Source organism: Gavialis gangeticus, unplaced genomic scaffold, assembly GCF_001723915.1.
Source record: "Gavialis gangeticus isolate Ggan-Ray unplaced genomic scaffold, GavGan_comp1, whole genome shotgun sequence".
Lineage (NCBI taxonomy): Eukaryota > Metazoa > Chordata > Crocodylia > Gavialidae > Gavialis > Gavialis gangeticus.
The window spans coordinates 79,040,271-79,051,279 of NW_017729033.1; the positions used below are offsets into that span (position 1 = coordinate 79,040,271).

At 42.4% G+C, this 11,009-nt stretch overlaps 1 protein-coding gene across 2 annotated transcripts in view; it reads right to left on the reverse strand.

Annotated features, from left to right (window-relative positions):
• CNOT7 (CCR4-NOT transcription complex subunit 7) overlaps positions 1-11,009 on the reverse strand; it is a 23,669-nt gene that overhangs the window by 11,841 nt on the left and 819 nt on the right. The window contains exons 1-4 of one of the 2 annotated variants that reach the window (XM_019526094.1): positions 10,988-11,009; positions 9,429-9,636; positions 8,898-9,091; positions 7,164-7,325 (exon numbers count right to left, since the gene is read on the reverse strand). In XM_019526094.1, coding sequence (XP_019381639.1) covers positions 7,164-7,325; positions 8,898-9,091; positions 9,429-9,545 — 473 coding nt within the window. In that variant the 5' untranslated portion in view covers positions 9,546-9,636; positions 10,988-11,009. The remainder of the gene's footprint in view (positions 1-7,163; positions 7,326-8,897; positions 9,092-9,428; positions 9,637-10,987) is intronic. The other variant, XM_019526095.1, reaches the window with a different exon arrangement.

An 11,009-nucleotide genomic window follows, 5' to 3' on the forward strand; every position in this document is an offset into this window, starting at 1 on the left:
AAAAAAAAAAAAAAAAAAAAAAAATTCAAAGAAAATCTAAAAGGGCACTAAGAACCAAAACCTGAGAAGACAGGATTAGAGAGACCTTGGCCCCTATGGAGATCAGAAAGTAATCAGCCAGTCAGTCACTTCAGACTGGTTCACTCATGATTAAGCCGAATCAAAACTTGTCCTTCTAATGCAGAGAAATAGTTATACTGTTTAATGTTTGTGCTTTTGCTTTCCCACAAATTTCTTAACTTCCTCAGGAAGTCTTACACAACGAAATTACCAAAAACATGCTGAATCTTCTATTTCAGTTTCTGAATGGAAGTAATACTGCAAGAACTGTTAAAAATGGTTTTGACCAGGATTTTAAATCGAGCTCACTACCAGAAGTGAATTTTGCGGCAGCAGAGGAAATATTCATTTACATCTGTGGTTGTGTGGACATAAGGAAGCAGTTTTTTTCAGGGCCCTCATACAGAAAATAAATAAATAAAATCACAGCAAGAACCTTAACAGTGGAGTACTCAATGACATGAATTATTTCTCTCCATTGCATGCAGACCTTTAACTCAAGATGCATGTATTTCTGGAAAATAAACCAAGACTCTGTTTGTTCAGCTCAACATAGAGGTCTCTCAAATATTCATACTGAACGTGTTTATACACATTTCCAGTGTACCACAACAATCAAAGATTATTTCACAACCTAGTGGATACAATTTCACACAAATACACACATAATACATTCATATTTTATTTGTGTAGGTTACCAAACATCCACATTTATTCTCACAGGAGCAGCAGAACTTCCAAATTTGGATCAAAACCAATTTCGTAGCCTAAACTTGGAAACCTGTACTCAAGAGGGGCCAGTGCTGAACAGACAGGAAAGTGTAAAATGCCCCATTATGTAAAGGAAAGATTCTTTATAAAAAGTGGCAGGCAGTCAGTTTTTGGTTTACATCCTAATGCACAGGAGCTTCCAATCCTTATATCTGTAACTTTGAATGGGTGCATTACGTAAGATACAGAAAATCTGGAATAATATGCACTCATACCACCTCATATTTACAAAACTAATGACAATATGACTTTCAAAAAAAAGTTTGTGAAAAAGACAATTGCCATTTTTTCTTTCTTTTGGTCTTACCTGGAAAAAAGTTTAAATAGCTAATTAACTAGGTAAGTACTCTTCTCAAGCTACCAATTAAGTCTATAGGGCTAGAAAAGCTTAAATTGCTTTTATAAATGATATACTCTATCTTCAACTAAAAAATTAACTAACTGCTTAAAGCCTAAGAGATCTTCCAAAAAAAAAAAACCAGTATATCTGAGCACCTCAAGCTGCAGTATATAAGATATACTGGCTGTATATAAGAGCTGAAAATAATGGGCCTCTGAAATAACTACGTTTGCAAAAGCAATTAGTGACATGCAAGTAAAACATGCACCCACATCTGGAAATTGACTGTGGTCAAGACAGATGAAAAACTGCAATTGTCTAGTGCAACAGAGAGCTACTACCTATCTGGTATTGATTTCTCAGAGGAATCTCTGGGAAAAAAAAATCCATTTGCATGCAATGAATATCATTAAATCAAAAGTCAAATATGGATCAAGATTTTTACATAATAGTTGATTTTCAGAGGTACTGAGTATTTCTCAATAAAATCAGAAAGATTTATAAAAAAATATATTAATAGGACATTAAGGCAGAACAAGATAACAAAGTTGGAATAAAACCCACATCAGAATTACTGTTAAGAACATTCCCTTCCACTGAAGTTAGTAATTACTGAATCAAGTGAAAACCCAGGTACAGATTCTAGGCATGCAACATTTATTATATGGTTGGGAATTAAAAACCTAAGCACATTTACGGCCACTATTTATATTGGAAAAGATTTTAGAGTTCTTGAAAAGAACCACTCTTGTGGAACATACAATTTCCAGTGTTATTTATGCTTTTTTAACTTGTTACTTAATAAAAGCTTGATTATGAATGAAATTACCCAATATAAAGAGGAGCAAGAAATGATTTCTTAAAATGTATCCTGCACCATCTAGCTCACCAAGTTAGTTTTGTGCGTTCAAGTATGAAGGTCTTCAGCTAAAGAGGCTACACCCATGCACCTGAGGTTGTCTGCAAATCAAAGAACTAAGAGGCAAAGCCTCCAAGAAATCACTGGACTTCAAAAAGCCACTGAAAGTCCACAGCAATGTGAGCCCTAGTGTACTTAATGACCTGAATAACTAAAGACCCAACCAGCAGGCCTTGTTTATACCAGAAAGGAATTGCTGGCATAGTTATCCCAAGTCTACAGTACAGTACACTAGGATAACAGTATTTAAAAGTGCCCACACATAAGTGATATGCACCTATGTGGAAAAGCTTCATTCAGTACGACTAGCTCCAACAAGCTATAGTTGCAATGACATATCTGCACTAAAAGGCTTCTGTCAGCACACCTATATCTTCAAGAATCATCTTTCACATCCCTAATCAAACACAGCACAGCTGTATTACAAGAAACCACCTAGGGTAAGACATGGCATATACAGGGGAAAAAAGTCTTTCCGGGTAGGTTATACTGGCTTCCCAAATTAAAACAAGCTCTACTGGCAAACAAGACATTTTTTTTTCTGGCTACCTCTGCACTCTGGCTTGTACTGGAATCTCACTCTCAGGAAGGGGTGCGATTTTGCTCTCTAATGGGTGGGAACTTCCTTAAGTTTAGCAAACTTAAGTATGTCAGGAACAGTTAACACACAGTTGACCCTGAACTTGTTCCATCACCCATCCAGGATCTTATCCCACTTTCAGGGGCACTTGAAACAAATTCTTCCCATTCACACTAGGAATTTGTAGAAAGTAGTGAACAAGTTAAACAACTGCATTACAACTAGGTCTGCTAGTTGGTTACTTGTAGTTTGAAACACTTAAGTTATTGCCGGGGAAACAATGTTTCTTCTGGTAAATAAACTGTTCAGCTATTTCAAAGCTGTGTTGATCAAAGAGTCCAACTCAAGGGAGATTTCTTTTCTCACTACTAATATAGCTCTTTTATCTCGATTAAATCTTGTTACGAAGCCAAATGAGTTGATATGTACAAACACAGGAACTGCAAAAAACTAATGCTAACAACATTATGCCTTCTACATACGCTTCAGCATGGATGTAAACAAGTCACTTATTCTTTTAAATTCAGAACTTGGAATCGTCAGTATTGGCTTCACACAGACACTTTTTTGTACGCATATTTAAAGTAATGCTATATTTTTGCTTTTGTTAGTGCTGAACTTCTTATTTCTCAGTACTTTGGAAGGGAGGGGGAATGGGACAACACATAAATACCAGTTTATTTGGGTCTCAGTTAAAAATGAAGCATCAGTACTTAAGGACAAACAAAAATTCACTCAAAAAAACCAAATCAGTAATAAGCTACACGTTAATCACAAACACATCATGATAAACAAAAATAGCTGAGAATAGTTTAATCTATTTATAGTCCCAAAACAGTTGTCTCACTTTTTTTTTAGGAAGCTTTTGTTTCACTGCCTAGTACCCAATAATTAAAGTGGGCATTACTTAGCAATAGATCTTAAAATCCACTGTTGGCTGCAAAAGTGTAAAATTATCTTCAGTTTCTAACTGACTACACAACAACTCCATTACATAAAGGCAACATTTAACTCCCACTAACAACAAAACCATGTTTTATGTTTGTGTTAGAGGCTCTGTTGTTTTTGTACAGGAAAATGGATTCATATAAATGGGATAAGAAACATTAGCAATCAGTTTGTACAACAGCTAAAAGGCTGCATTAAGCTTTTTATTTTGAATGGAATTATTTGCAGAGTGCATTTACCTACTGATAACTGGAGTAAATATTCCTTGTGGACTGGAGCACAGGGCAAGGAGATCACAAATCTCAGGCAAAAAAGGAAATATTGGTAAAAAGCTGAAGGAAACAGAAGTGCACTGCAACTTATTAAAAGACCAAGATAAATATGTGAATGTGAAATTAATTTAATCATACAAAATAAGACTGGTTTCTATAAAGATTTCACTAAGCACTCCTATATTTAGTTTATAAAAAGGGAGGCCCAAAATGGGAAAGCAGTTTACAGTTACTTTTTTTCACTACTTGCACATATGTGGTACATAGAGGCAGTGCCATCTGCTGGTTCATAAGTCTGAAGACTAAGTTGTGCATTGCACTTTGAGCGTCTAAAAAGGGAAAGCAATATTTCTGTGAATCTATAATACAATTCTGTATGTATTAGAATGGCAAATGTTTGATCAGTTAATATGCTCATAACAAGCAATAGTCTATTAAGTGCTCAGCTGAATCTTAAAAATATCCATTTACTTTGACTTGTCATGTAGTTTCAGACTACAAGTTTCCCTCGCTTTATGCGAGTTCTGTATATACGAATTTGCTGTTATGCAATGACATCTTTTATACCCCAAATTTGTTATATGCAAGGTAAATTTACTCTTATGCAAAAATCAGCATAGACGCGCTCCCCCTCCCCCAAGCAGGTAAGTCTGTGGGAGGAAGGGAAAGGGCTGTGGGACTGGGGCCCCACTCATCCCAGCCCCTCCTGCAGCTGCTCTGGGAGAAGCAGATACCAGCTGCCTGCAGCCGTTGGGCTGCGCCATGCCCCAACCCCCCACCTCCCCCGCCCCAAGCTCTGCTTGTCTCCACTCACCCCAGTCCCTGGGCTGTGCCGTGCCATGGTGCAGGCAGCTGGCATCAGCTGTTCCCAAGGCTGCTGCAGCACAGGCTGGGGTGAGTGGGGATAAGCAGAAGACCAGGGGGCAGAGCACAGCTTTGTCCCTCCTCACTCCAGCCTCTGCTGCAGTGGCCCCAGGAACAGCCAATGCCAGCTTCCTACAGTTGCTGGGCTGCACCATACCCTGAACCCCCCCAGGGCTCTGCTTGCACTCACCCCAGTCCCTGGTGCAGTGGCCCTGGGAGCAGCCAACACCACCTGCCTGCACCATGGCACAGCGCAGCCCAGGGCCTGGGGCAAGTGGGAACAAGCAGAACCCCAGGGGGTTCAGGACACGGTGCAGCCCAGCGGCTGCAGTCAGCTGGCATCAGCCATTCCTGGGGCTGCTGCAGCAGGGGCTGGGGTGGAGTGCAGACAAGCCGTGCCACATCCCGTGTCTCCCGGGGCTCCTCTTGTTCCCACTCACCCAAGTCCCTGCTGCAGCAGCCCTGGGAACAGCTGACGCCAGTTGCGGAGAAAACTGTCAGTGGGTGTGGGGAGGGGAGCACAGCTTTTGCTGCTATGAACACCCCAGGGGAGCTGCAGGCTGGGGTGCTGTGCTGGGCTCTTCCTGGGGGGGCACATGCGGGCAGGACAAGAAGGCTGCCGCTGCAGGCTGAGGCTGGGGGTGGCACTGAGCTCTTTCCGGTGCTCAGGGCAGGTGGCAGCCTGCTCATCCCGCTCAGATCCAGGGGCACACACCCCCCAGGAAGAGCCTGGCACAGCCCCCCAGCTCACAGCCCTCCCTGGGTGTGTAGCAGCAAAAGCTGCACCTCCCCCCATGATGGTTCCCCCCACTTTGCTCCCCGCTGCAGCCCTGGAAGCAGTTAACGCCACCTGCTGCAGCCACTTGGCTGCACTGTGCCCCTCCCCCTGCCCCTTTCCTAGTCCCAGGCTCATTCCCTCACTACCTCACCGCTGTGGGAACGTATCTCTATCGTTACCTTATAAACTGGGTTCCCTTTATGCAAGTTTGATTTATGAAGTTTTTCAGAGACACATGTACCACATAAAGCAAGGGAAACCTATACTCTAAACATATCCAAAGTCTAATATCAAACTTCCAAAAGACAGATTTCCTAAACTGGAGCACCCAACACTGGGCAATAGCACTTCTATACCCTTACGGATTAAAATTACATGGATATCTAAACAGACATTCTGTCACTGCACTAGATATTTCTGAAATTGGTATCAGACCAAGCAGCCAGTGCAAATCTGAACTATTTTACTTGGGACTGTTTTTTTGTTTTTCTTTTTATAAGTAGATACCAACCTGTTTTGGCCAGTACATGGAGCCAAGGCTTCATAAGTTATCCAGACAAATTTAGTACATCATGCCAGATGTGTGTCACACCATCTATTTCAGTGCTGCCTTATATGTCAGGTATGCCCACTGAGCAACACTGGCTCTCCAACAAAATAGTGACACTCAAGCACTTCCCAACTCATGCCACATTCAGGATTGTGCCAATATTCAACCACAAACAAATCAGTTCTCACTATGGACACTTAAGACTATTAAGCTGTTTGATGTTGAAGACCTTCCACAACATCCTCTGTCTACTGCATGGAGAAGAGAATTCTTTGTTGCCTCCCCTCCAACCATATACTGTATCTCACTGAATCCAGGAGGGGGGGTGGGGGAAAAACACAAATTTATAAGTTTTTCAGGTGTAGAATCTAGTCATTGGAGGATCATCTTAAAATGTAAAGTCATTGTGGATTCAGGTAAACATGGTAAATCACTTCTGTCTTGCTAAAAGACAATGATTTTTCAAATCCAGTTAAGGTCATTTCTTAATAAGTGTCATCGGTAAAATATCCTGCCAATTTTCTTCACCTACACCCTTTCAAAGGATCTCAAGGTCCTTCATAATTATTAACTGTACTTCCCAAGATGAGTACTGTCCCTGTAATAAGCTGCCCATACCCAAACTCAAGAACTTTTTTTCTGCAAGACAATCCACTGTATGCATTCATAAATAAAACAATCCTCGTCAACATTTTTATAACACAACTCAAAGCCCTTAGTTATACTTAATGATGTGTGTCATTAAGCAATGTGTTAACAACCTTATCAGCCTATATCCAAGTAATTATACGGATCTCACCAGCAGCTTGAGGAGCTCACATAAGGACAAAGGCCAAAGGACTACTACTTCAAGAAAAGTAACAAGACAAGTCATTGGCTTCTAAATGCATAGTAACAGATTTGGAAGCTTAAACTTGAATAGCAACATTCAAACAAACCTTTGCAAGTCAATTTACTATACTTGGAAGTAATCCAGCATTAGCTGTACTGTTGAAATCCCAAAGCTAGTTGTTTTTACTTCTGACATTTGAAGGCACTGATAAACAGCCAATTCAAATATTATTTTGTATTCAGTATTTACCTATGAAATGAAAGCCACTTGACTCCCTCACAGAGCACGACTCCCGATGTCATAAGAAGTTCTGCAAAATATTGAGTCTCAATTCCTTCTTCCTCATGCTTTTTAAACTGGATACCAGATGTTGTTAATAGTTCTATAGAGTCCTGGGCATACATGTCTTCCCTAAAAGGGAAAAAAATATGAAGTCACAAACATTTGAATTCACACAGAAATACCCTGGGTGTTATGTTTAAGTAAAATCACAAAGAATATCATCCTTCTCTTTGAATCCCACCAGACACCCAAGTCTTCCATCTCCATCATGCAAAATATCAAATATGTGTCTTCATTTCCTTGGTCCTTCCCCATCTTATTCATCATCCTTCATTTCATGTTGAAATACAGGCTTTCACCTCTAAACTGCCAATGGGCCTGCCTCCACCCCCTACTTGATAAATTCTTCTAGGCTTTTACCCATGCTCCCTTTCCTAATAAACAGCTGTAAAGCTACTTCACTGTCCTCCTTCAAAACATTCCTTAAAAGTCTCCATCACTGAGATGTCTAAGGCAGGGGGCTTGCTTAGATGATCTTGAGGTCCCATGATTCTATGAAAAGAGATAATCTTGGTCAAGTTTTTGTAGATAAGTTGCTGATGGACAGAAAGCAACACCTATGATGCTGACCAAAACCAGATCATTATCTCCATCTGGCACCTTTGCATTTTAAGTTTTTAAACCATCTAGGAAAAATTTGTTTTGTAAATTAGTCTCTCTTCATTATTGTGATTGATGCAATTCAATAGATCCAAAAAATGTCATATTTGTTAGTTAACATAGGTATGCAGAACATGGTAAGAAGAGATAATACTATTGCCAGTATCCCACAAGCAATAATCATTGCTAGACCACACCATTATTGAGCTAGAAAAAGTATAGAGTTAGACCAAGTGCTACACTACAAACCAAAAGACCCCACAGCAACCAAAGACAGAGGAAAAATGTTTTTGAGACCTTAATTCAATTTGATGTAGTGAAGTTGATCAGATTTCCTATTTGGATAACTAGCCATATCTGGTCTCAAAAAAGCCAATACAGCTTTGTTCCAATTATTACTAGCTTGCCTTTCAAAGCTGTGAACACCTTCAGGGGAGCCATGGGGGGGTGTATGCTCCCTGGATCTGTGCATGGGATAAGGGTGGGCTGCCGTGGCAGCGTGGATCAGAGGGCAGTGCCAGCCTCATCCCGAGGGTGAGGGGAAGAGGGCAATAGCTGTAGCTCTCCTGTAGCGCCCCCCACCACCCCAACACTGCTGCCAACCCCCCCACCAGGAAGAGCCAAGCACCACTCCCAGCCCCCACCTGCAACAGCAGCCCATCCTCACCCCGCATACAGATCAGGGCATACATGACACCCCCTCCCATGACTCCCCTGGGGCTGTGTGTAGCAGCAGCATCTGCACCCCCAGACAAGCCGCTTGTGGCTCTGTCCCAAGCCCCCTGCCTAGGCAGCACCTGCCTCTGCCACAGCCCCACTCCCTCACTGCACTGCCCTCAATCTGCTCCCTCCCATGCCTCTTCCCCACCCCAACACTTACAAGCTGGATGCTGCTCTCCAAGCTGCCAGGCTGCACATCGGCAATCAGATCGGTATCAGCCGATATTGCATGCTAATAACTGGCCGCTGGTATCAGCCCTAAAAATATCTTTAATCGGTGCACTGCTCATAAAAACAAACACAATGAGATTTGCCACTTACGTTAAATTAAATTTAAAATTAAACTGCCACGTAGAAGTTCCTGGAGGGTATTCGCCTTGCTCATTCATAAATGTCAGCCCTAGCTGAATTATTTTTAGCAAGTCTACATTACAGCGTAGTAGCTGGTACTGATAGTCAGCATTGCTTCGGAATTCTCCAATAGGCCTTGCAACTACTCCTGGAAATTCTGTGTCCTATCAAAAAATAAAAGTAGTAACTTCAATGAAGGGAGGGGAGGAAAGGAATGTATTTACATGTCACTCATTCAACAAGCATCTAAACATTTTTTTTCAAGCACAGTGTTATCAGCACTCACACTACAATGATGGTACCATCTTTAGTACACACTAGTAAACATTAATATCACCACAAAGGATTACCTGCACTAATAATTCAGCATTTTTTCAGTCAAAGTTCATTACCTTTAATGGGAAAGATCCAACCTCAAAAATGCTGTCATTTCAGTATTTGCAATATTCTCACAAAGACAAAATATGATTCAATGCTATGCTAAATCAGTCATAGACATACCATGGCAACATAGTTATACTTCCGTATAACTTGACGAATTTTTTTCATTTCTTCATCCAGGTTACAAGCCCAAACTTCACAGATTCTTTGGCTATGATCTACTGTAGCTGCTGGCATAGTGGGGGGGTTTAGATATCATGCATCAAAAAAGTTATACTTGACTGACGATCAGGTTCATAAAAAAAGGATTTAGGGTTTCCTTTCCAACCTAAAAGGCAACAAGATTTTTAAAAAAGTTAAATGCTTATGTCCAGTTATCTGACAAGAGCCATTTCCTTAATAAGCAACAAGACTGATTTCTTGCCTGAGACATGATAAACTAAGTAAACCTCCTAGTCACCAAAAGCACATGGACACAGCTGTACAAACCAGTGCTCTCTTCAAAAACAGTACATTCTCACTTGGGTACTCAACCCATTAGCTTGGTCAACTTCCACATAACCAAGCATATTGGATGTGCAGATTGGGTCTAGCATCTCAGTGAAGAATGTACCATGGAGATTCACTGAAAGCCGCAAAAGACCCACACTCACTACTGCAATTTCCTCTTGTAGGAGAAGAGCATGGGCTGGGATCACAGGACAGTTTGCAGCATCAAATAAAGCAAGATTAGCCTGAAGGATAGACTTAGATGGGGAAATAGCATAGAACAGAATAACTCCCACACCAACAGTCTTATGCTGCATTAAGAGCATCTTTGGTCCACTCTGGGAGTAGATCAAGTGGAGGCTAAAAACTGGCTTACCCTTGGACAAAGAATTTTATCCTGAGATCCTAGACACACATGCTCATTGTGCCACTTTGGCTAGAAGCTTTAATCCAGGGCTGACTGGGAGGAGGGCTTAGACTCACATCAAAACAGCAGTCAGGACAAGTGTGGGGCAAAGCAGCTTGAATGGTGATTTCCTTGGAATCGGTCTGGACTGTTCCAGGGCAAAGCATCAATTCAGATATTTTGCACACACCCCACAGAGTCATAAAGAACCCGATAACGACAGGGAAGACGGGCTGGGAGGGGCAGACCACCAGATGCCATGCAGCCCAAGCCCTTGCCTCACTATGCAGACCATCCCATGCACATCCACAACCTGAACTCAGTGCAAAGCTGCCGTGGCAAAGTGGGACAAGGAGCACATCTGTCTATAAGATCCCAAGATAAAAATTCTCTCTCCCAGCGTAAACCATCGCTTGCTTTTAGCCTTTAAGTACCTACGACGCAGCCCAATGCTCTGCCCCAGGACAATCGAGGCCAACCTCAAGGAATTGCCACCTTGCCCCGGCCTGGTTTCACGCAGGTCAAAACTTGGGACAAACCCGGGATTAAACCTGCGGCCGCTTGCAGCCTAACTGGCCTGGCCCGCTCCCCCCGGGGAAACTGCGAGGACCCTCCCGCGCGCAAGGCCGGACAGCGAGCGGGGAAAGCCCCTGGCAGGCCGGAATCTACAACTAGAGGGCCGCAGCCCGCCCAGCCCCACCGATGCCCTCAAGCCGGAGCCCCCGGGAAACGCGCCTCCCGCCCCGGAGCCGCCGCCCCCAGGCCAGCCCCGCCCCGCGCTTACTCGACGTGAGGCAGCCGGGCCG